At 45.2% G+C, this 25144-nt stretch overlaps 1 protein-coding gene across 5 annotated transcripts; it reads left to right on the forward strand.

Moving 5' to 3' along the window:
- Window positions 1-2399: 2399 nt before the first annotated feature.
- CUNH14orf93 (chromosome unknown C14orf93 homolog) lies at window positions 2400-24759 on the forward strand. Of its 5 annotated transcripts, none has more exons than XM_064374763.1 (7): window positions 2400-2442; window positions 12853-13822; window positions 15998-16318; window positions 21107-21168; window positions 21389-21492; window positions 23844-23956; window positions 24229-24759. In XM_064374763.1, exons 2-7 carry the CDS (start codon window positions 13226-13228, stop codon window positions 24646-24648), a joined length of 1617 nt encoding a protein of 538 aa, XP_064230833.1. In that variant the 5' UTR covers window positions 2400-2442; window positions 12853-13225; the 3' UTR covers window positions 24649-24759. The 5 variants fall into 5 exon arrangements, with proteins under 5 accessions (XP_064230833.1, XP_012322231.1, XP_064230834.1 ...); XM_012466808.2 differs by lacking the exon at window positions 2400-2442 and adding an exon at window positions 2445-2526 and having other exon boundaries at window positions 13094-13822; XM_064374764.1 differs by lacking the exon at window positions 2400-2442 and adding an exon at window positions 2475-2526 and having other exon boundaries at window positions 12746-13822.
- The last annotated feature ends 385 nt before the right edge of the window (window positions 24760-25144 follow it).

Genomic DNA, 25144 nt, shown 5'->3' on the forward strand with positions numbered 1-25144 from the left:
TGTTCTCAAACTCCTGACCCAAAGTGATCCACCCTCTTTAGCCTCCCAAAGTGTTCGATTATAGGCATGAGCTACTGCACCCAGCCAGGCTTGTGTTATTTGTGTTTTATTTATTTATTTATTTAGAGATGGAGTCTCATTCTGTAGCCCAGGCTAGAGTGCAGTGGATGATCTCGGCTCACTTCAACCTCAGCCTTCCAGGTTCAAGTGATTCTCTTACCTCAACCTCCCGAGTAGCTGGGATTACAGGCGCATGCCACCATGGCCATTATAAATGATTTTTTTGGTCAGTGTTTGCTAAACATCTACAATTATGCCAGCTACTTCAGTAAGAATCAGTTTGTGGGTGGAAAAACAAATTAAGACATGATTGCTGATTTCAGCAGGGTGTGGTGGCTCACGCCTGTGATCCCAGCACTTTGGGAGGCCGAGGTGGGTGTATCACCTGAGGTCGGGGGTTCAAGACCAGCCTGACCAACATGGAGAAACCCCGTCTCTACTAAAAATACAAAATTAGCTGGGGCCAAGATCGCGCCATTGCACTCCAGTCTGGGCAACAAGAACGAAACTCCAACAAAAAAAAAAAAAAAAAGAGGGCCGAGCGTGGTGGCTCATGCCTGTAATCCCAGCACTTTGGGAGGCTGAGGCGGGTGGATCACGAGGTCAAGAGATGGAGACCATCCTGGTCAACATGGTGAAACCCCGTCTCTACTAAAAATACAAAAAAATTAGCTGGGCATAGTGGCGCGTGCCTGTAATCCCAGCTACTCAGGAGGCTGAGGCAGGAGAATTGCCTGAACCCAGGAGGCGGAGGTTGCGGTGAGCCGAGATCGTGCCATTGCACTCCAGCCTGGGTAACAACAAGAGCGAAACTCCGTCTCAAAAAAAAAAAAAAAAAAAGATATGAAAAAGATGTGATCGATGATCTCAAACAATTTACTGGAGTGAAATTACTAAAATGTGTGAATGAAGGTAGAGTTACATTATGTGCTGCTAACTGGAGTAAGCATGAAGTTCATGCTGATGAGAGTGGAGAGAAGGAAGTGAGTGGTCTGTACTGAAAGAGAATGGATAAGAATTGACCAGTCAGGGAGGGGAAGATGCATCATTCAGGCAAAAAAAGACCACTTGAGCAAAGGAATAATACAAGATTGATAAGATGAGGGTAGGTGAAACTAAGAACAAACAGCTGGTCAGTACGGTGGCTTACGCCTGTAATCCCAGCACTTTGGGAGGCCAAGGCTGGCGGATAACTTGAGGTCAAGAGACCAGCCTGGCCAAAATGGTGAAACCCCGTCACTACTTAAAAAAAAATTAGCCGGGCGTGGTGGCACATATCTGTAATTCCAGCTACTCAGGAGGCTAAGGCAGGAAAATTGCTTGAGCCTGGGAGGCGGGGGTTGCAGTTAGCCGGATCGCGCCACTGAAAAAAAAAAAAGGCCAGGGCTGGCGGATCACCTGAGATCAAGAGTTCGAGACCAGCCTGGCCAACATGGCAAAACCCTGTCTCTACTAAAAATACAAAAAATTAGCTGGGTGCGGTTGTGCGCGCCTGTAGTCCCAGCTGTTTGGGAGGCTGAGGCAGGAGAATCGCTTGGCGGGGGCAGGATGAGGAAGGGCGGGGGAGGAGATTGGGGACAGGGGAGGCGGGGCAAAAGTTGCAGTGATCGGAGATCATGCCACTGCACTCCAGCTCAGGTGACTCACCAAAAAAAAAAAAAAAAAAAAAAAAAAAAAGTGGGTGGGACCAGATTATGGGTGGTTTAAAATCCAGGTATACCAGAGCGATCTTCTCGCAGGAAATAAAGAGGAGCCATTTTAGTTTCTTGAGAATATGGTCTGAGCCAGGTAGAGAAATTGGGAACTCGGGCTGTGCAAAAACAATCCCCGAAGTGTAAGACTACTTCGCCTCTCTCCGGAAAGATGTTCCATACGTGAATGTTCATTTAAACGTGGGGGTGTTAAGCAACAGACGTGACCCACACCTGGAAACCCGGAGTGGGGCCCACGCACCAAGTCCCTGATGATTAGTCGCAGTCTAGAATGTTACTGACCAGTTAACACAATTTAACTAAGTGTCCGGAGTTCGCTCACTGGATTGTTATGCTGGTGACTGGGCCTTGTTTCACAGAGAAAAAAAACATGGGAAAAGGTGAGAAGACGATGAGAAAGTGAAAGGGAGAGAGGTGGGAAGGGGTTAGGTGCGAGTGGGGCTGCCAACGTCCGGGGAGGTTGAGGGTCGGGAGTCGGGCGGCCCTCAGGGGCCCCCCCTCCGGGGTTGGCGCTTCGGGCGCGGCGCGTGTGCTTGCAGGCGGGGCGCCGGAGCGGCCGCAGGCGGCCAATCCGGGCGGGCGTCCCGGCAGGGGCGGGGCTTGCCCGCTCCGGCTACGCGAGTCCTCCTTTTTGCACACACACGAATACAAAGAGCCATACGACCTTCGAGTATCCTTTTTCCATTTTTTTTCCTCCTTAATCTTGTGTGTGTTTTCAAATTTTTTAAAAATAGAGATCTATAGCAGTGCTGGGGTGAGGAAACTGTTGCTAAGGGAAATTTGCTCTTTCCCCCATTTCTTTTTCTGTCTCTCTTCCTCTTTCTTTTTCCTGGTAAAGGTTTTAAATATACCAAGAAGTTGAGAAGCAGGATGGCCGTGTACAACCGTTTCCAGCCAAATTTATAGTTTTTTCTTTCTTTTTTTAAATCACATTTTAAGAACTGGTAAATTTTTGTGGTTGAGGGACTTTAAAAATTTAGCCGCTCGGGAAGTACAGATTTTTTTAAGCGGGCTGAAGGGCTAATGTAAATTTCTGCTACAGGCAGAATCGAAGGAAGCAGAGAGAGATTTGAGGCTCCCTCACAAAGCCGTTTGGGTGCTTTTCACACACCCACCCCCCAGAACCAAAACCAAGTGGCTGGGATGTGGCAATTGTCCAAGGCCATTAGGTTAATGTTGGGATATTATAATGGAGACATTCATATGGCTAGAGAAAGGGGAAAGACCTTCTTACAGTGTGTCTCACACACATTTTCATTAGAACATTTGTGTGTGTGTGTGCGTGTGTTTCAAGCAAATAATTTTGTAAAGTTATAACTTGGGGGTTATTCTTTGTGTATATGTACAACATGTGTGTATATGTGCCATATCAGATTTTATTTTCAAAATGATAAATATCTCTGGTTTTATGTGTGCAAAGTATCCCCTAGGATGTGAATTTTTTTTCTGTTGTCTTCCCAAATGTGATCAAAACGTTTTGTGTGCAAAGCAGAGCTTAGAAGAAATCCTATGCTTAGCATACTTAGGCACTTTCTATGTGCATTTACTATATTTTTTCTGCTCCTCAAGGATCAGAATGAATAAGTAATTGCCAAGGAGTATATAGTCCCTGTGGCAAATGAGAGTAGGCAATTTATTGAATCTGTGGTTCAAAGCCTTCAGTGACTGTTTTGCCTAAGTGGTTTTAATTTTTATTGTCTCATGTTCTTAAATGTACAGCTGTGTATATTTTGGCCGTTATATGTGGTTTGGTTGGTATGTTCAGAAGGGAAGTTATTTCTTGGCTTTTTGACAAAATGGTCGTTTATTGGTTGGAATTTATTTGAAAAGCTCCACAGCTAGCAAAGTATTAGCAAAAAAATCCAGTCGAGTTTAATTCTCAAAAACTATTCATGGTGATGATGATGGGGAGTCAAGAGGAGGCAAAGGCAAATAATAGAAGGGATAAGAAATGCCTTTTGGTTATCATGTTGCGTTTTTAGAATGAAAAGCATTCTCCCCATTTCTGAGAGTCACAGAAAAAAAGTATGTGAATTAGAGAAAAACAGGCTCTCAGAGCAGAGCCTCCTGTTTTATAGGAACCCTATTCTCACTTCATTCTGGTATCCAAATTTGTATTTGCAGATTGAAGTGAAAACATAGGTCGTATATGGGTTGTTGAGGGAGAAACTGGAATGTCACAAATGCAGTAGCAACCACAAGATTAAAAAAAGGATCTACTGTGGAATTTAAATTCCATTACAACAAAACCTCTGTGTAATAATGCATTTCTATTACTCAGCTAGCATCCTACTCTATTTCAAGCAGTATTTAACTCCTGAATACTGACTGCAATAAAATTACTTGTACAAATTTATAACAAAAGTGACCCTGTTTGGGCTTTCTGGGTTTCTTGCTTGTGCTAAAGTATATTTTTATTCTCTAACAATTCAAGTCAGACCAGTGCTTAATAAATACTGGCTCGACTGTGGATCATTCAAGTTCAGACCTGCATTTCTTTGAAACCTAGTCAGATTCTAGTGACTTTTGTGACCTCAGCAGTGATGGGATTTTTTTTTTTTTTTAAGACGAAGTTTTCCTCTTGTTGCCCAGGCTGGAGTGCAATGGTGCGATCTTGGTTCACTGCAACCTCTGCCTCCTGGGTTCAAGCGATTCTTGTGCCTCAGCCTCCTGAGTAGCTGGGATTACAGGCATGCGCCACCACGCCTGGCTAATTTTTGTATTTTTAGTAGAGACAGGGTTTCACCATGTTGGTCAGGCTGGTCTCGAACTTCCAACCTCAGGTGATTTGCCCTCCTCAGCCTCCCAAAGTGCTGAGATTACAGGCGTGAGCCACTACGTTGGGCTAGTGATGGGACTCTTTAATGGAGTTTTACCCTTTTTAACTCTTTTCCACATCACTATAGGTCATCACATATACTTTTTACCTCACTTTTTAGCTTCTCAAAAAATAGGGAACACTCTCCCTAGAACAGTGCAGAGCCCGTCCCTGATTTCCTAAGCTATTTTTTTTCTACATCCAGGAACGTAGGCTCATATCCACTGTTCTTGCTTTTTCTTTCTAAGAAAGGGAAGAATTCGTCGCATATATGTATCATTGGCTTGGCCTTCCAAAGCAAAGCAAAACTAAACTCTTAATTTGCCTGGGAATCCTTGGGGCCCCTGTATTGGAAACTTCTTTGAACTATGAGGAACTGATAGTTCGCAGGTGACATCTGAAAGAAATGTAACCAAGGCCAGCAGTAACTAAAAGTCGTCCACCACCCAATGGGTGAAGCCGATCTGTGGCCACTGTGCTTATAATCGTGTACACGCAGCTTTGTGAACAGCAGAGAACAAAAGCAAGTAAACAAAAACAAGCTAAAGATGGCGTCTGACGGCCTTGAAAAAGTCTCTCTGTCTTGTCCCTCCCTGAGGAGGCCCCTCCCATCCCTGGCTTTTTGAGTGACTGTTGCTTCCAGCCAATAGTGTCCGTAGCCCTGCTCTCCTACCATCTTGTAACCACCAATCACCGGGAGTCAGAAGGCAAGCAGGGCGGTGTCTCCCCGCGTGCGCGCGCCGGCCGGGTACACGGGTAGGCCCTGCGGATTCTTCTGTCTCCCGCGCGCCCGCCCCGGCTTCGCTGAGTCAGCCCGTGCGTTAGCGTGGGGCACACGCGGTAGAGCACCCGTAGGGCTGCTAAGTGGCACCTCCGCGTCAGTTCTCACGGCGATCGCTGCCCCAGCCCAAGTCTCAAAGCTCGGGGCTACGTAGTCTACCTCCCCGGCGAGATCCCCAGCCGCCCCTCCGGCCACTCTGCTCTCCGCAGCCCTCCCAGGAATGACCCCCTTTACCCGGGACTCCAAGAGCACACTGTATGGTTGGGCACAGTGACGAGTCGCCCTGTCCCCTGCGGCCTCGAGAGCAGTGGCCGATCTCTGCCGCCCGCGTCGCTGCGATCGCCCTTCCCGTAGCTGAATCACACTGACCCATCGGAAATGATTCTGCTGTCCCTAAGGTCCACCTTGTCATCTTTGACTAATATTTAATCAACTAACATTTACCAAGTTCTCACTGGCACAAGAGAGAGTTTTAGGAGCTACTTTTTCATTTTTCAGTTTCTCCATAAATGCAGTGAGTCCTTTACATTAGGGAAACCTGAAACCGGAAATACTAATCTTACCAACGTTCACTTTAGCAAATGTAAATAAAAGGGACTGTTCTATGCTGGGTTAAAAATTCTCATCCTCCTATAGAAATATACATGGAATTTTCAGATTACATGGAATCCTTTTAAGACCCCATTCGGCCTTCTGGGTCTACAATTCTCTTTTTTACCCCTAAAAATAAGGTCTTGTATTTTTGGCAGATCATCAAACAAGTCAGTCTTTTAAAATGTGGGAAAATAGTATTTTATGGTATTTACTTACCTGCTGCTTGATAAGGAGCTCATTTCTGATAGAAATAGGTTTTGAGAGAATCTTTTGACACGTGAACCATTTTGCACCTTGAAGTGGGGTAGTAGGACTGACCAACACAGCAAGAGCTTTAAGTGGCCGTTTTCCTTATTTATTTCTTAAAATGAAGATTATGATATGAATTGCCATGCTTTCAGTAATCACATTTAAGGAAGTCTATTGCTAGCATGACCCTGAATGAGTCAAGGGCCCATTATAAAAACATATATCATCTGAGTGATACCATATCATACACATCTATTAAATAGTGAGAAAACTTTTATTTTTCATAGTTTGGAGGTGAACTCAGTCATGCAGAAAATTCAAACTCAGAATGGGGAGAAAGCAAGAAAGGGAACTGCCAAGAGTGTGATATATTTAATCCTAACAAAAATGTGACTTGGGAGGAAAGGGATAGTTAAAATTATGGACAGTCTCACCCTGAACTGTCTGTCTAAAGGAGATGAATTTTCTTTCTTTGTTATCTAAATATTTATGAAAAATACCAAAAGTATTAAAAAGTACATTTTTAATATGTAAGGCTCATTTCACATGTATTTAAATTAGACCAATACTGAAATGAACCCCAAATGCATATCTTTTTTGCAAGCCTAAGTGTGACATCTACTGTTATGTATGTTGGCAACTAGTCATGATATTGAAGATCTTTTTCTGTTTTTTAGACCTAATCAGTTGTTTTCAGGACTTTCTTCTTAGACATGTTGCCATCAGTTGAAATTTAAAATGTTAAATAAATACATTTCTTCTCTAACATACTGGTGTCTCCTCTCTTTTTATTTTTTAGAGAGTGGGTTTCGCTATGCTGCCCACGTTGGTCTCAGACTACTGGGCTCAAGCGATCCTCTTCTCCCAAAGTGCTGGGATTACAGGCATGAGCCACGCCTGGCCATGGTATTTCCTCTCAACTGCCTCATTTCTGTCATTCTGCTAGTGGTGGTGGTACCATCCTGTTACTCTCAGGCTTATAATCTTGCAGTTGTCTTTAACCAACTATCTCTATACTCCATCTCTATACCTCTGTCTCTTCTCCTTACCTATGACTTCTGACATGTACCCTGTTAAGTCTTGTAATTTTTTTTTCTCTAGAATGTCTTACTACCCTATCAGTTCATCTTATACATTGCTCAAGTCTCAAGTGGAAGCTTTTCTTTAAGACTTCTTTCTCAGTATAATTTCATTTTGTTAATCTTTCCATTATTTTGAAATAACTCCTCAGAAATTTTTCAATCTATACCATATTATTAGGACTTGTGTGTATTTCACTTTGTTTTTTAGATAGTCCATGTTTAGAACATCCCATGTTCTTTAGACATTCCCATCTCAAATACACTGTAAGTGCCTTGTAGGTGGAGACTGTGTCTTCTCTTCATTTGAGTACTTAGTAGGTGCAGTCCATTTTGGTGGATCATCCTTTAACACGGCCATACGTATAAAAATTTTTTTAGGCTGGGCACAGTGGCTCATGCCTGTAATCCCAGCATTTTGGGAAGCTGAGGTGGGCAGATCACTGAAGTCAGGATTCATTAGTCAGGGGTGGTGGTGCACACCTGTAATACCAGCTACTTGGGAGACTGAGGCAGAAGAGAGGAGGTTGCAGTCAGCCAAGATCGCACCTTTGCACTCCAGCCTAGGCAACAGAGCAAGGCTCCATCTCAAAAACAAAAAAATATATTTTTTCATATATATATATATATATATATGAACCTAGAAACACTTCCCCCCGCCCACCAGCTCACTTTCTTTAATGGGGATATATGCAGCTAATGAAATTAATGTTTTGCTTTGAGTCATTTATCCAGCACTCAAGTAGTTACCTGGTTAGTAAATCTAATGTGAAATACTTGTTTATTACCTGCTGATACCAATTTATTTCCATGTCTTAGAGTTTAGGTGAGAGACTATGGCAAGAGGCTGGGAAATTAAGTCAGCAATAGTGTCCATGGAAACCAAAAAAGAATTATTTGAATGCCCATTGTGCTCAGCCACACTGTACCAGGTTTTTAAAGGCAGGTTAATTCAATAAAACAACTATTTGTTGCCCTGAATGTGATGGTTTAAAATGGACATAGTATGGTAATACACAAAGTAGAAAAGCAGAAAAGAAACTGAGGAAAAAATTGAACTCACAATAGGAAAATACATTTAGCATTAAAAACTAGCATAAAATATTATCCTTAGTCTCAGACCAGGTCATGATAGCAAGTAAATTGCAAATACTCTGTTTTCTCAATTACCTTTCTAATTTGCATCATAGAAGTTTTTATACCTAGAAATGCCTCCTCATAGACTTGAGGAATTTATTATTTCTTAGAAATTCAATATAAATTTAGGGGCAGTTTTCCCCAAATTCTATTTCAAGCCATTGCATTGTATTCGAAATTAGAGAATCAGGAGTTAAGGTGGTGGTTCACACCTGTGAGCCCAGCTACTCAAGAGGCTGAGGCGGGAGAATCACTTGAGGCCAGGAGTTGAAGACTAACCTGGGCAACATAGCAAAACCATGTCTCTTTTATTTTTTTATTTTTTTATTTTTTATTTTATTTTTTTGAGACGGAGTTTCGCTCTTGTTACCCAGGCTGGAGTGCAATGGCGCGATCTCGGCTCACCGCAACCTCTGCCTCCTGGGTTCAGGCAATTCTCCTGCCTCAGCCTCCTGAGTAGCTGGGATTACAGGCACGCACCACCGTGCCCAGCTAAACCATGTCTCTTTAAAAAAAAAAAAAAAAAAAGATTAAGGAATCAGGATGGGTGTCTAGGGTGGGAACACAAAAGTTTACAGGAATAATCATAATATCATCCAGCCATTTCTAGTGGAGCACTGACCATGTGCCAGCACTCTATAGGTGCCTTACATATATTATGTATAATCTTCACAAAAAACACTCAAAGTAGACAGGGATGAGAAGACTTGGACTCCGAAAAGTGAAATAATTTACTTATGTTCACATAGCTCATAAGTGGTGCGGCCAGAGGAGAACCTCACTTTTTTTTTGAGATAGAGTCTCGTTTCATTGCCTCCTGGGTTCAAGCAATTCTCCTCCCTCTGCCTACTGAGTAGCTGGGATTACAGGCGTGTATCACTATGGCCAGCAAATTTTTGTATTTTCAGTAGAGACAGGGTTACACCATGTTAGCCAGGCTGTTCCCGAACTACTGACCTCAAGTTATCCACCTGCCTCCGCCTCCCAAAGTGTTGGGATTATATGTGTGAGCTACCATGCCCGGCCACCCATTTATTTTTTTAACCTGCAGTACAGCACTCTTTTGGAAAGAAGACCAAGGAAAGACTATTTAAAGAAGAGGGGGCCAGGTGCAGTGGCTCACACCTGTAATCCCAACACTTTGGGGAAGCTGAGGTGGGTGGATCACCTGAGGTCAGGTGTTTGAGGCCAGCCTACCCAACATGGCGAAACCCCGTCTCTACTAAACCCTGTCTCTACTAAAAATACAAAAATTAGCCATATCTAGTGGTGTGCGCCTGTAATCCCAGCTACTCGGGAGGCTGAGGCAGGAGAATTGCTTGAACCTGGGAGGTGGAGGTTGCAGTGAGTCAAGATCTCACCACTGCACTGTAGCCTGGGCGACAGAGCAAGATTCTGTCTAAAAAAAAATTAAAAATAAATAAAAATAAAGTAGAGGGGAAGAGCTTGAGGAAGGCATATCACTGGCAGGAATAAAGGCCTCTTGCAAGAAAGAGTAAGTGTATGAGGCAAGAGAGTTTGATACCAGAAAGGAGTTAGACAACTCGCCCAGTGTCCCAACCTGATTCATCTTAATTACTGACTTTACAAATACTGAACCCAGCTGGCAAGCATTTGAATACTATCATTTACTATCACCAAAACATTCTTTTGCCCACAGCATCCATGTTTAAGAGCAAACTTGCTGCATAATGTACATTATAGAAAGAATTAAAAAGAAAAAGTCCTGCAGGAGCAGTGTAGGCCCTTATTTAGGAAGGAAAAGAATACGTAAATGATTCATCTATAAATTGACATAGAATCGTTTAGTGCTTTCCTTTAACCTTTAGTTTTAATTTGGTTTAACCTTTAGTTTCAGGTTTAGCTGTGCCTCCCAGTGACTCTAATGACAAGGAGGCTGTAAATGGATTTGAGTTAAGTTCTTGTGAGAAGTGAGTATCTGGCACAGAAAAAGCTGTTTCTCTGATATAAAGGGTGGAAAGAGCAAATTAAAGACTATACTTTAATAACCAAATGTAATTAAAATGCATCGTCAGATTTCTGTTTTAGTACCTCAGAGGCATTGATATTGCCTGTTTCTGAAATGAGATTGCCTATTTAAAAAACAGAAAAAGAAAACCCTCAATATATAGAAAATTCTCCTAAGCCCCTCTTCTCCTTTTTTTTTTTTTTTTTTTAATTGAGATGGAGTTTTGCTCTTGTTGCTCAGGCTGGAGTGCAATGGCATGATCTTGGCTCACCGCAACCTCTGCCTCCCGAGTAGCTGGGATTACAGGCATGCACCTCCATGCCCAGCTAATTTTGTCTTTTTAGTAGGGACAGGGTTTCTTCATGTTGGTCAGGCTGGTCTTGAACTCCCGACCTCAGGGGCTGGTCTTGAACTCCCAACCTCAGGTGATCCGCCTGCCTCAGCCTCCCAAAGTGCTGGGATTACAAGTGTGAGCCACCGCACCTGGCTTTTTTGTTGTTGTTCTTGTTGAGACAGAGGCTGGAGTGCAACGGTGTGATCTCAGCTCACTGCAACCTCCACCTCCTGGGTTCAAGAGATTCTCCTGCCTCAGTCTCCTAAGTAGCTGGGATTACAGACATGCGCCACTATGCCCAGCTAACTTTTGTGTTTTTAGCAGAGACGAGGTTTCACCGTGTTAGTCTGGTCTTGAACTCCTGACCACAGGTGATCCACCCGCCTCAACTTCCCAAATTGCTGAAATTACAGGCGTGAGCCACTGTGCCTGGCCCCTCCTCTCCTTTTTTTTTCTTTTTTTTTTTTTGAGATGGAGTCTTGCTCTGTCACCAAGGCTAGAGTATACTGGCGTGATCTCAGCTCACTGTAACCTCCGTCTCCCAGGTTCAAGTGATTCTCCTGCCTCAGCCTCCCAAGTAGCTGGGATTATAGGCACCTGCTACCACACCCAGCTAATTTTTGTATTTTTTAGTAGAGATGGTGTATCACCAGTTTGGCCAGGCTGGTCTTGAACTCCTGACCTCAGGTGATCCACCTGCCTCAGCCTCCCAAAGTTCTGGGATTTCAGGGGTGAGCCACTCCACCCGGCCCCTCTTCTCTCTCTCTCTTTTTTTTCCCTCCTCTCTTTTTAATTGTGATGTTTTAATTTACAGTGTAAGAGAGAAATGCATCTCTTAGGGAAATTGTAAACATACTTAAGGTTTTGTCACTTATGGAGCATCAGAAGGATTTTTTTTCTACAATCAAGTATCATTTAGAAAATGACAATATTTATTAAGTTCCTTGGAGTGTTCTCAGTGGTACAGATCAACTTCCTTCCCCCTTTTTTCTCTCCTAGAGTAGTTTACTTGCTTAACTACAGTAATTTAAAAGAAAGGCAGTTTAGTTATCACTGACATTCTGGTTTCTCCTTTTTTTTTTTTTTTTTTTTTTGAGATGGAGTTTCGCTCTTGTTACCCAGGCTGGAGTGCAATGGTGTGATCTTGGCTCACCGCAACCTCCGCCTCCTGGGTTCAAGCAATTCTCCTGCCTCAGCCTCCTGAGTAGCTGGGACTACAGGCATGTGCCACAGTGCCCAGCTAATTTTTGTATTTTTAGTAGAGACAGGGTTTCCCCATGTTGACCGGGATGGTCTCGATCTCTTGACCTCGTGATCCACCCGCCTCGGCCTCCCAAAGTGCTGGGATTATAGGCGTGAGCCACTGTGACCGGCCTGGTTGCTTCTTTTAGGGGGGCTGATCATGCAGGCAAAGTGACAGCATAGCTGTTCAGACATTCCTGTTGCGTTTTGGATCCACCCTTAAGAAGCACGAGAAATGAAGATAAGGGACCCCAGAGGTGATTTCTCTGGGCTACTGGCTGGAAGATTCAGGACAGCTAGTTTCTTTTACAGAGGCTGGTGGCCCAGGTATACAGCTATATGAGAAAGGGGACTGTGCAGCCCTGGGTTACCCCAGCTCAATTCCATAATCTAGATTTTCATTTCATTTCCCTACCCTCATCCCTAAAGCATTAATGATGTAATAGTGAGAAGTTGGTGACATGCTAAGGAATGCAGTGATGGATGTATTCCTTACTTAGGAGTCTTACTCTGAATACATTTGTATGAAAATTGTAGAGAGGTTAGAATCATGATTGTCATGATTGTTAATGTCAACAAAAAGTGGTATCAGATTAAAAAAAAATACTACATTGAAAGTAGCAATAACTGGATTCTGCTGTCTTCTTCCAACCTTGAAAAAGACATATAACTTCTCTGCATGTCTCTTCTCTGATCCTGGGGAAATGTGTGTTTCCTGTAGCTGTTGTGCAGATGAGGTAACTTACGTAAAGTGTTCTGAACTCCTTAAGGAACAATGTCAAAGCAATGAAATGCAGTACCATTATTACAGTAAAGATGGTGAGGAGGAGGAGAAGACAGATCTACATTTTCTTCCTTAATTTTGTAATCTTTCCAGATGCCGGTAGGTCCTTCTGAATCCATTCCCTGTTCCTTAGGTTGCACTGGTGGGGGGTTCCATGCCGGGGGCAGAAGGGATGCTCTCTACCCTCTGAAACCATTAATCAGGAAGGCCTTGGTTGAGATGTGCTAGGAGAACACAGGATCTGCAAATAGAAGGCACCTGTCTCCCTTCTGCAGTCTGAGGAGAGGCTGCCACGGACAGTGTGCTTCATGGCTTGTCTACTCCTCTTTCACAGACCCTTCAGCTTGGGGCCTGGGCTCCTCTGACCACCCTCACTGACAAAGGAAAGTGAGTCCAGAGAAGTTGATGCTTCCTACCTGTTGGAGCGACCCAGCAGTATAAGCGTGTTGTTACTGCCCCAACCGCCATGTCCTTCAGTGCTACCATTCTCTTCTCCCCTCCCAGTGGCAGCGAGGCCAGATGCTGCTGCTGCACCTGTAGGAGTGAGACTAGTGGGGGCAACGCAGGCTCCGAGGGCGGGAATCCTCCTCCCAGCACCCCCATCACAGTGACTGGACATGGCCTGGCTGTTCAGAGCTCGGAGCAGCTCCTGCATATTATCTACCAGCGGGTGGATAAGGCAGTGGGTTTGGCTGAAGCCGCTCTGGGTCTTGCCAGGGCCAACAATGAGTTGTTAAAACGTCTCCAGGAGGAAGTGGGCGAGCTGAGGCAAGGGAAAGTGTCCACCCCTGATGAAGATGGGGAAAGCCGGGCACATAGTTCCCCACCTGAGGAGCCTGGGCCTCTCAAGGAGAGTCCCGGGGAAGCCTTCAGGGCTCTGTCTGCCGTGGAAGAGGAGTGTGACAGCGTGGGCAGCGGCGTGCAGGTGGTGATTGAGGAGCTGCGGCAGCTGGGAGCAGCCTCGGTAGGGCCCGGGCCTTTGGGCTTCCCAGCAACTCAGAAGGACATGCGGCTCCCAGGGTGCACGCTGGCTGCCAGCGAGGGGGCCCCCCTGCTCAATCCTGTGAGTATGGCAGCAGGGGCTGTTGCTCCTAAGTGCTTTTCCTGGCCTTTCACTCTTTTTCCTTTCTCTTCTTTTCTTTCCATCTTTAAACCTTTTCTTTCTATTTGTGATAAACCAAGTTTCCTTTTCCTTCAGTGATAGTCAGCTCTCATATTTTCTTCCTGAACCCTCAGCGTCTTTGGCAGAAAGTCATTTTTTGGTGTGTGTATAGTGACGGGGTGCCCTTCCCTCTCTCTCAATAGCTCCGCATGGCACCTTCTCCTCCACAGCTGTCTCGGCTGCTCCATGGGCTCTGCCTCTCCTGGCGAGGATGCCTGCCGTGCACAGACGGCTCATTCATATTTTATCCCGGACCCTCTGCTTGCCAAGAGGAATTCAGTACAAAGAAAGATGGGAATGTACAGAGGAGAAAGGCAGAGGTGGAGAGAGGAGGAAGAAGTGAGAAGACAAAGATAAAGATAATAGAAGACAGGCAGAGGGAGGGAAAGAGACAAGTAGAAATGAAGTGCTGAGGGAGGAGACAAAGTGAAAAAAGGAAGCACAGAAGAAAGGTGAGTTTACGTGGGGACAGAATCTACATCACAGGAGACAGACTATGAGGTAAGGCGGGAAGGAGGTAGAGGAAAGGAAATAAAATGGGAAATGAGAAAAAGAAATGGCCAACTGAGTGCTAACAGTAAGAGAATAACATTTAGGGAGAAAGAGGGAAGAAAAGAAGGAAGCAAGCAAACATATTTTATGAGCAGGAAAAGACATGGATGCACATTGTGCTATTTCAGTTTCTTTACTGCTTAAGGGCCATATGAGCAGGAAAATCCTGGCTGAGTAGAGTAAGAACTGCAGAATGTCACACGTGGAAGTATGAAGAGGAGATGGAGCAACTATAGAAATCTTAGAGATAGGAAAATAACAGATGTGATGCCACTTGAGAGAAGGTGGGAGTTCTATCAGCTCTCCTCCACCTTATTCTCCGTCTGCCCTCTCTTTTTCTCCTCCCCCTACAACAAGGCATAGACACCCAGTAAATAGTAAAGGAGCAGAACACACAGGGTAGATTGGAGGGATGAAACTCCCAGCCCATCTGCTGGATCTGAGAAATGAATACATAAACCCCTCTCTCCCCTTCCAGTGTAACACAGCAACTGGTCATTGCTCTCCTGAAGGCACAGCCATATGGGTAATGGCCACTGCTGCTCACCCCAGTCTGTGGCTGGTCAGGACTCTCAGTGGTTCCAGCCCAAGGGAGGAGGACCTGGAAGGTGGGAGGCAGGAGGGTACCAGGCCAGGCATTGCCCTGAGCTGTGGGTTCTTTGAGGCTTCCAAGCTGACAGGATGGAATTAGATTTCACAGCGCAGAAAGCAGCTCACAGGTCTATAAATCTCAGTCTCCTCCCCCGCTTCTTTCTCTCTCTCTCTCTCTCTCTCTCTCCCTCCCTCCCTCCCTCCCTCTCTGTGTGTGTGTGTGTGTGTGTGTGTGTGTGTGTCCAGTTTCACTGTTTTGTTTTCTTGACTGCAGAAATCCCCCCTCCTTTCTTCCTCTCTTTCCCTTGCTCCCTCCTTCCTTTCCCAGCTCTGTATGTCCTTGAGTGAGGGCACAGGCAATCAGGTAGATGTCAGGGGCTGTGACAGTCGAATGTGACCAGGATAGGATCAAGGTGAGGGCATGGGCTGACCCTGGGAATGGAGGGTAGGTGAGGGGAGCTGTTGCTGCCAGTCTCTCTAGGGATTTCTGACCTTGTATCTTCCTCCTTTGCTCATTTTTCTTTTATGTCTCTTTATTGTTGTTACTGTTTTAGTTTTTTACTCCTTCTCTTGCTTGATTTCTTTCTTATCACTTCTTCTCCCAACCCCTTCAGACAAAACACTTACCTAGCTACATTTCTTATATCCAAGAGCAATTCATAAAAGACTATTCATAAACGTTGTCAGAAACATGCTTTGTCCTTGTGAGCAGCCCTACAGTAACAACCCAACATGAGAGACCCTGTACACACAAGAAGTATTTGCCCAACACTCATAGGAGTCCCAGAGAAACAAGCCATTGACCATTAAAGACTGTGCTACAGTCCCCCCTTCTTTCTATTTTCTGTTCACTATCCTTGGCCAAAGAATGATGGTTAAGCAGGTTCCCCTAAGCCTGGCTGGCTAATAGGCTATTCTTTTTTATGTTCTTAGCTGGTGGATGATTATGTGGCCTCTGAGGGTGCAGTACAGCGAGTGCTGGTCCCTGCTTATGCCAAGCAACTCTCATCAGCCACACAACTGGCAATCCAGCGGGCAACCTCAGAGACAGGACCAGAAAATGGAACCAAGCTGCCACCACCTCGCCCTGAGGACATGCTCAATTCCGATACTGCGCTGGACAGTGCCTTGGAAGAGTCAGGCCCTGGGAGCACTGGGGAGCTGAGACACTCTCTAGGGCTGACCGTTTCCCCATGCAGGACCAGAGGAAGTCGGCAGAAGAACTCCAGGCGCAAGCGGGATCTGGTACTTTCTGTGAGTGAGCTCAATTTCTATAAATTTTTCTTCAGTCTGGCAAGATAAGTGAAGAGTGAAGGGTGGGTTGATTTTAGGCCTCCCATATTGAATGAATACTATACTGAATCCTACTGGAGTGGGAGGGACAAGGAGAGAGGTTATTCCATAGCACTAGGGATTGGAAGTCCCCCTGCTAAATATCAAACTTTTAGGCTTTTCTAGATAATGTGATATCTTCCTTTATATCATATCTCCCGATGTTTTTTCTTTCTTTTTTTTCTTTGAGATAAAGTCTCGCTCTGTCTCCCAGGCTGGAGTGCAATGGCACCATCTCGGCTCAGTGCAACCTCTGCCTCCCAGATTCAAGCGATTCTCCTCCCTCAGCCTCCTGAGTAGCTGGGATTACAGGTGCCTGCCACCAGGCCCAGCTGATTTTTGTATTTTTAGTAGAGACTGGGTTTTATCATGTTGGCCAGACTGGTCTCGAACTCCTGACCTCAGGTGATCCACCCACCTTGGCCTCCCAAAGTACTGGGATTACAGGCATGAGCCACCATGTGTGGCCTTCCCAGTGTTCTAATAATCCTGATGAGAAGATCTTTAAGGCATTAAGCAGATTGATCTCCAAAGGGTAACTCTGGAAATTGCCTGCAAATTAAGCTAGTGTGCAGAGTAAGTGGCAAGGGCCCTTGGGTGGAAAAGCAAGTAAAGCTGTCCTGAGGTAGTCTCAAGCTTCAAAGATGCAGAGTCACTAGACCTTCAGCTCAGTTATAGAGATTTGGAGATTCCAGTCATTCTAAGAGCTCTTAGCTAGGAAGGGACTGGCCTGAACAGGTCTGCCTGAAACCTTGTCAGAGTGGCTGGGAGCCGGGAGAACATCCTGCTGAGCTGGGAGTCACCAGCCTGGCAGCTGACCAAACCTAGAGAACTTCTAGGGCAGTAGTTCTCAACCTGGGGTGATTTTGCCCCCAAGGGACATTTGGAAACATCTGGAGACATTTGTGGTTATTACAACTGGTGGGTGGGTAGGGGCAGGGGAAGGAGAATGCTACTGACATCTAGTGGGTGTTCTGCTACACATCCTACAGTGCACACGACAGCCCCATAACAATTATCCAGCTCAAAATGCCAATAGTGAAGAAGCTGAGAAACCTTTAAAGTGACCAACCTTAAAGGGATCAACTCTGTACCCAAAAGCTTTTTTTTTCTTTCTTTCTTGAGATGGGGTCTCACTCCCATTGCCCAGGCTGGAGTGTAGTGGTGTGATCAAGGCTCACTGCAGCTTCGACTTCCCAGGCTCAAGTGATCTCCTGTTTCAGCCTCCCAAGTAGCTGGGATTATAGGTGTGTACTACCACACCTGGCTAATTTTTTGTATTTTCAGTAGAGACGGAGTTTCACCATGTTGTCCAGGCTTGTCTCACAAATGCTTCTTTCTGACAACCATGGGATATTATTATTATTATTTTGAAACAAACTCTTGCTCTGTTGCCCAGGCTGGAGTACAGTGGCATGATTTCAGCTCACTGCAACCTCCGCCTCCTGGGTTCAAGTGATTCTCTTGCCTCAGCCTCCCAAGTAGCTGGGATTATAGGCATGCACTACCACACCTGGCTAAGTTTTGTATTTTAGTAGAGATGGGGTTTTGCCATGTTGGCCAGGCTGGTCTTGAACTCCTGAGCTCAGGCATCTACCCACCTTGGCCTTTCGAAGTGTTGGGATTACAGGCGTGAGCCACTGTGCCCGGCTGGAGATATTCTTTAGCCATATAATGTTCTTATTGGCTGTAATGAGTTTATAGTTACAATTTGCATAAAAGCAGGATTTTTCATCACTTCCATTCTACTTGTGCCTGCTGCCTCCAGAGAGAGGTACAGTGTTGAGGCCTGGCTTCTTCCTTCCCTTAGGAGAGTGGTGGAACTGAGCGCCTACAGGAAGGATAGTAATGCTCACTCACCATCATGCTCCATTTTGTGCTAGAGAAGGATCTGGAGGACCAGTTAGGGAGTTTTGCTGCCCATCACAAAGGAAGGTTTAAAATGTTCTTGTGGCAGACTGTGGGTTTAAAGGGGGAGGGACCGTTGTTCCAATCTTTAGCTCTGAGATGGAATCAAAGAGGCATCGCTCCAATTTTCTGGGGCTCTTGAGGATTGCTGCTAGGGATCCTGTGAACGAAAAGGATCAAACCAGAATTCTTAATTCTTTGGAATGCGGCAGATCCCAGCCACTCCTTGGGAAAATATTTTTAGCTCATTCAGTAGGTAGGTGAGCCAAAAGCCTTTACAGTCCTCCCACTTATTGTCTAGAGTATTTTCCCTTTCCACATCAAGCCTGGTTTGATTTTTATCAGCTGATCTCTTCCAAGCCACTTGAGTTAGAAACTATGTAACTCCCTTTTTTCCTTTTTTTTTTTTTGAAACTCTCCCAAATACTTTCTGAAACACTCACTGATTCCTTTGTGATTCCTTAAGTGTGGATTACTAAAAGGTAAAGTAACTATGTTGAATATGCAGCTAGTATAATAATGTCCTTTTTACAGAGTGGAGACCATAGCCAAAAAAAGTTGACAATACTTTCTTAAGTTGGTATGGTCAATCAGCCATAGAGGTAGAAGGATAAATTGGGGATTTCTGAATATGGAGCTGAAAAGTCCTCAGATCAGGATATGAATCTGTCAGTTTGGGACTGGGTAACTTCCACTGACTAAGGGAATTTGGGATGAAAATATAATCAGAAACAACACAACTAAACTTAATTGAAGGAAATGTAAAATCCTGCATTAGGGCTGGGTAGGGTGGCTCACATCGGTAATCCCAGCACTCTGGGAGGCCAAGGTGGGCAAATCTTTACCTGAGGTCGGGCATTCAAGACTAGCCTGGCCAACATGGTGAAACTCTGTCTCTACCAAAAATACAAAAATTAGCTGGGTGTGGTGGCACGCGCTTGTAATCCCAGCAATTTGGGAGGCTGAGGTAAGAGAATCTCTTGGACCTGGGAGGTGGAGGTTGCAGTGAGCCAAGATCACTGTACTCCAGCCTGGGCAAAAGAGCAAGACTCTGTTTCAATAAATAAATAAATAAATAAATAAATATTTCAGGTGCTATTATGGTCAAAACTGGGAACAGATATGAAGCATCTAAGGCAAAACTTTTTAACAAGTAGAAATGTTCAATAGTATAAGCTGACTCAGAATGGAGAGCCCATCATTAGACATGTATAAGCAAAGCAGAGAAACAACCTGTTTAATGATGTGAAAGGGAGATTGGGTAATACAGTCTCCATGGTTCTTTCTGATTCACATTTCTGTTATTTTAGATTTCTGTTTTTTAGACCCTGGTGCATATACTCCTGAGATTTATGGTAACGCATGAGGAGATATATAAAACCACAGACAAATCCAGGGCTTTTTCCTGGGTCAACTTTATTAGAAGATTCCAGAAGATGGCTGGGCGTAGTGGCTCACGCCTGTAATCCCAGCACTTTGGGAGGCAGAGGCAGGTGGATCACGAGGTCAAGCGATCGAGACCATCTTGGTCAACATGGTGAAACCCTGTCTCTACTAAAAATACAAAAATTAGCTGGGCATGGTGGCGCACGCCTATAGTCCTGCTACTTGGGAGGCTGAGGCAGGAGAATTGCTTGAACCCAGGAGGTGGAGGTTGCAGTGAGCCAAGATCATGTCACCACACTCCAACCTGGCAACAGAGTGAGACTGTTTCAAGAAAAAAAAAGAAGGTTCCAGAAGACATTTTTATATTAAAAGAAATACAGATAACTTCTGAAGAAAAACTTTAAATGTGCAAGAGTAGGGGACTTCAAGAAATGTTTGGGCCGGGCGTGGTGGCTCATGCCTGTAATCCCAGCACTTTGGGAGGCCAAGGCGGGTAGATCACGAGGTCAAGAGATCGAGACCATCCTGGTCAACATGGTGAAACCCTGTCTCTACTAAAAATACAAAAAATTAGCTGGGCATGGTGGTGCATGCCTGTAATCCCAGCTACTCAGGAGGCTGAGGCAGGAGAATTGCTTGAACCCAGGAGACGGAGGTTGTGGTGAGCCAAGATCGTGCCATTGCACTCCAGCCTGGGTAACAAGAGCGAAACTCCATCGCAAAAAAAAAAAAAAAAGAAAAGAAATGTTCACTCGGCCAGTGTGGTGGCTCACACCTGTAATCCCAGCACTTTAGGAGGGAGAGGCAGGTGGATCATCTGAGCTCAGGAGTTCAAGACCAGCCTGTCCAACATGGTGAAACCTCATCTCTACAAAAATACAAAAATTAGCCAGGCATGATGGCAAGTGCCCATAGTCCCAGCTACTTGGGAGGCTGAGGTGGGAGAATTGCATGAACCCAGGAGGAGGAGATTGTACTGAGCCAAGATCATGCCACTACACTCCAGCCTGGGCAACAGAGCAAGACTCCATCTCAAAAAAAAAAAAAATGAAAGAAAGAAAAAAGAAATGTTCACTCGCAGTACTCCTGCTGATATATACCTGCTTTCTCGTTGCTATCGGGTATATTCATGGAAATGTTTGAGACCCTCTGCTCTAGTGATCACATTACTCAGGAGCGGAAGTAAGGCCAGGGATGATCCTGGAATCTTGACACACATCACATGAAGGCTCCATTTGAAATAGTACCTTGGATAGGCTCTCGGCTTAGAAAAGGCATCTATAGAAATGGTACCTAGGCTATGGGAAGGATTCAGAGAGTCCCTTAGGGACAATGCCTTTTTACCCTAGGTACCACAGGAGAGTTTTCATAATATCCACTCTTGGCTTGATTGCATTTTCTTTTTTTTCCCCCTAGAAACTGGTCCACAATGTGCATAACCACATCACCAATGACAAAAGATTCAATGGGTCTGAAAGGTATGATCCCCTTAAGGGAAAAGAATGAGAAGGTACTTTGCTAAGGACAGGGAAGCAGAGGGGGATGCTCCAATCCAGCAATAAGACTAAGGCTTTGATCTCACCATACCTTCTTAGGCCATGGAGGGATTTGCCACCAAGTTGATTGGTGCTGGGTATTTCTGTGTGTCTGGCTCTTACAAAACTGACAGCCTTATTCATTCTCTTCTCTTTGTGGCAGCATCAAGTCCTCTTGGAATATTTCAGTAGTGAAGTTTCTTCTGGAAAAGCTCAAGCAAGAGCTGGTGACCAGTCCCCACAATTACACTGATAAGGAGCTAAAAGGTGAGAAAAACGGGTTTAACTCCTATGCCATCCTTTCTTCCCCTCTCCTCCCCCTCCCTTTTCTTGGTCAGAGGAGAAGAGGAATAATAGAGATGATTTAGGTGGTTTTGAAAATAGTGGATTTGAAGCATTTTTTTGGTTGTTCTCACCTACAATATATTCATAGAATTATCTCAAATTGCCTGTTTATTTCCCTCTCAGTCTGAAATGAAAATGAGAGAAGGAAAGAGCTAGAACACCACCATGCATTCTGTTTATGCAGGTCTTGAATCTAAGGTGTTATGAGGAGGTGTTATGTTCAGAAGCCAGGCCTGCCCTTTGGTCCCTAAATATTATTTCCCAGGCTTTCTCTTTCCTTGCTCTCTTTTGTTATTTGTAGCTAACGGTGAAATATTATGAAAGCTTCTGCTGAAAAAGTGCTTGTAGGGCCAGCTACTGTGGCTCATTCCTGTAATCCCAGCACTTTGGGAGGCCATGGCAGGAGGATTGCTTGAGCCCAGAAGTTCAAGACTAGCATGGGCAACACGGCAAAACCCCAGCTTTACCAAAAACAAACAAACAAAAATAACAAAAATTAACTGGGCGTAGTGGCATGCACCACGTAGTCCTAGTTACTTGGGAGGCTGAGATGGCAAGATTGCTTGCGCCTGCGAGGCAGAGGGTGCAGTGAGCCGAGATCATGCCACTGAACTCCAGCCTGGGCAACAGAGCCAAACCTTGTTTCCAAAAAAAGAAAAAATACTTGTAATCATCCATCAGAGTGGCAATAGGGGTAGATTTTTGTTGTTTTTATTTTTTAATTTTTTTTTTTTTTGAGACAGAGTCTCACTCTGTCACCTAGGCTGGAGTGCTCGACTCACTGCAACCTCCACTCTTAGGTTCAAGCAGTTCTTCACCCTCAGCCTCCTGAGTAGCTGGGATTACACGTGTACACCACCACGCCTGGCTAATTTTTGTGTTTTTAGTAGAGACAGGGTTTCATCATGTTAGTCAGGCTGGTCTCGAACTCCTGACCTCGTGATCCACCCACCTCGGCCTCCCAAAGTGCTAGGATTACAGGTGTGAGCCACCATCCCAGGAGTTTAAAAATGTTTATTTTATTTTATTATTATTTTTTTTGGAGACGAAGTTTCACTCTTGTTACCCAGGCTGGAGTGCAATGGCACGATCTTGGCTCACCGCAACCTCTGCCTCCTGGGTTCAGGCAATTCTCATGCCTCAGCCTCCTGAGTAGCTGGGATTACAGGCACGTGCCACCATGCCCAGCTAATTTTTTGTATTTTTAGTAGAGACGGGGTTTCACCATGTTTTTTTGTTTGTTTGTTTGTTGGTTGGTTGGTTGGTTTTTCTGAGACAGTTTCACTCTTGTTACCCAGGCTGGTGTGCAATGGCGCGATCTCGGCTCACTGCAACCTCCGCCTCCTGGGTTCAGGCAATTCTCCTGCCTCAGCCTCCTGAGTAGCTGGGATTACAGGCACGTGCCACCATGCCCAGCTAATTTTTTTGTATTTTTAGTAGAGATGGGGTTTCACCATGTTGACCAGGATGGTCTCGATCTCTTGACCTCGTGATCCACCCTCCTCGGCCTCCCAAAGTGTTGGGATTACAGGACTGCGCCCGGCTGGTTTCATCATGTTGACCAGGATGGTCTCGATCTCTTGACCTCGTGATCCACCTGCCTCGGCCTCCCAAAGTGCTGGGATTACAGGCGTGAGCCACCGTGCCCGGCCCCTATTTTATTTTAAATAAATACTGGGTCTCACTATGTTTCCCAGGTTGGTCTCAAACTCCTGGGTTCAAGCAATCCTCCTGCCTCAGCAGGAGGCCTCCCAAAATGTTGGAATTACTGTGAGCCACCACAGCCAAAAAGGGGTAGGTTTTATTTGGTGGAGGAAGCAGGGAGACACAGAAGGAATCAATTGGAGTTGTCTGTTTCCAGTGGGAGATATTTGGGAGGAGTTAGTGTTGGAGATGGAGGTGGGCAAAGAAAGCTAAACCAATTAGCCAGACATGGTGATGTGCACCTGTAGGCCCAGCCGCTCAGGAGGCTGAGGCTGGAGGATCACTGAAGCCCAGGAGTAAGAGGCTGCAGTGAGCTATGACCACACCACTGCCCTCCAGCCTGGGCAACAGAGCAAGACCTTGTCTCTTAACGAAATCATAATAAAATAAATAAAAAGAAAGCTAAACCAAAGAGGAGTGAATAGATGCTGATGGCTATGCCAAGAAAGCCCATCATCTAAATAGAGATCCCCAACCTCCCATTCAATAGTGTTAGGGCAGAAAAATGAGCTAAAGACCACTACTCTAAAGGACCCTGCTTCTTGCTTCCTTCTTTCCCTCCCTGCCAGGAGCATGTGTGGCCTACTTCCTTACTAAAAGGCGTGAGTACCGCAACTCCCTGAACCCCTTTAAAGGCTTGAAGGAAAAAGAGGAGAAGAAACTTCGAAGTCGCCGATATCGGGTAGGTTTCTAGGCCTTTCTTTCAAGATGCTAACTTCTAAACCCTAATGTGCCACAGTGGGAAGGGCCAGAGGACAGGGCATCTGAGAATAGGGTTGAGAGTCAGGAATGGAGGGAGATAAAGAAGAACAGTGAGCCAGTGCTAAGATCTGACTTGGGGACTGGGTTCTCTTAGGCACAGATTTTACACAGCCTTCCGCACCAAACCTTTTCCCCAAATCTAATCCATAGAATGTTTATCTTCCTAATCTATGTCCTGGGCTCCTACCTTAGCTTTTTGCCAACCGATCCAGTATCATGAGGCATTTTGGACCTGAGGACCAACGTCTGTGGAAGGATGTGACAGAGGAGCTGATGTCAGATGAAGAGGACAGTCTTAACGAGCCAGGTGTGTGGGTGGCCCGCCCTCCCCGTTTCCGGGCCCAGCGCCTCACAGAGCTCTGCTACCATCTGGATGCTAACTCTAAGCATGGCACCAAAGCCAACCGTGTGTATGGGCCCCCCTCAGACAGACTGCCTTCTGCTGAAGCCCAGCTTCTTCCACCAGAACTTTATAATCCTAATTTCCAAGAAGAGGAAGATGAGGGAGGAGATGAGAATGCATCTGTCTCCCCATCTTTTGACCAACCCCACAAAACCTGCTGTCCTGACTTGAACTCATTCATTGAAATCAAGGTGGAAAAGGATGAATGAAATCTATAGCCAAGAATAATTCTGGCTCCCACCATGCCTCATGTCCCAGAAAGAGGTGGCCATGGGGCTTCCCAAAATAATGAGATGCTCTGTGCAGTCTGAGAAAGCAAATTTGCCTCTTTTTTTTTTTTTTTTTTTTTTTTTAACACAGTCTGTCCTGGAAATGGAAGCAGAAAGCTCTGGTGGGATAAAAACTTATCTAAAAGGGGAGAAACTCCCTCCACTGTGAACAGTAAGCCAGAAAATGCTTATTCCTCAGCATCAACAGTGTCTGGGAGAAGCCTGGGATGAGAAAAGGAGGAGGATAAGAAACATGAGGCCTTCTTGTCATATGCCCATCTCTGAGTTGTTTCTGCCCCTACCCAATTCCACCCAAAGCTCTAAGGAAGCAGCCCAGGTTGTACCTTTTGCTTTTCCATGACTGCTGGTCTTGCGCTGCAGTGGAAGTGGAACAGGACCAGTCCAGGTTAATACTGCCACCTGGTGGGCAGTTTCA

Source organism: Aotus nancymaae, unplaced genomic scaffold (assembly GCF_030222135.1).
Source record: "Aotus nancymaae isolate 86718 unplaced genomic scaffold, 86718_ANA_hifiasm-v0.15.2.pri h1tg000011l, whole genome shotgun sequence".
Lineage (NCBI taxonomy): Eukaryota > Metazoa > Chordata > Mammalia > Primates > Aotidae > Aotus > Aotus nancymaae.

Excerpts from the sequence above, each read along its gene's own strand:
- CUNH14orf93 (XM_064374763.1), top strand. The coding sequence starts at position 13,226 with ATGTCCTTCAGTGCTACCATTCTCTTCTCCCCTCCCAGTGGCAGCGAG. Across the intron at positions 21,493-23,843 it reads CACTGATAAGGAGCTAAAAG|GAGCATGTGTGGCCTACTTC; the intron begins GTGAGAAAAACG and ends CCTCCCTGCCAG. Across the intron at positions 23,957-24,228 it reads TTCGAAGTCGCCGATATCGG|CTTTTTGCCAACCGATCCAG; the intron begins GTAGGTTTCTAG and ends CTCCTACCTTAG.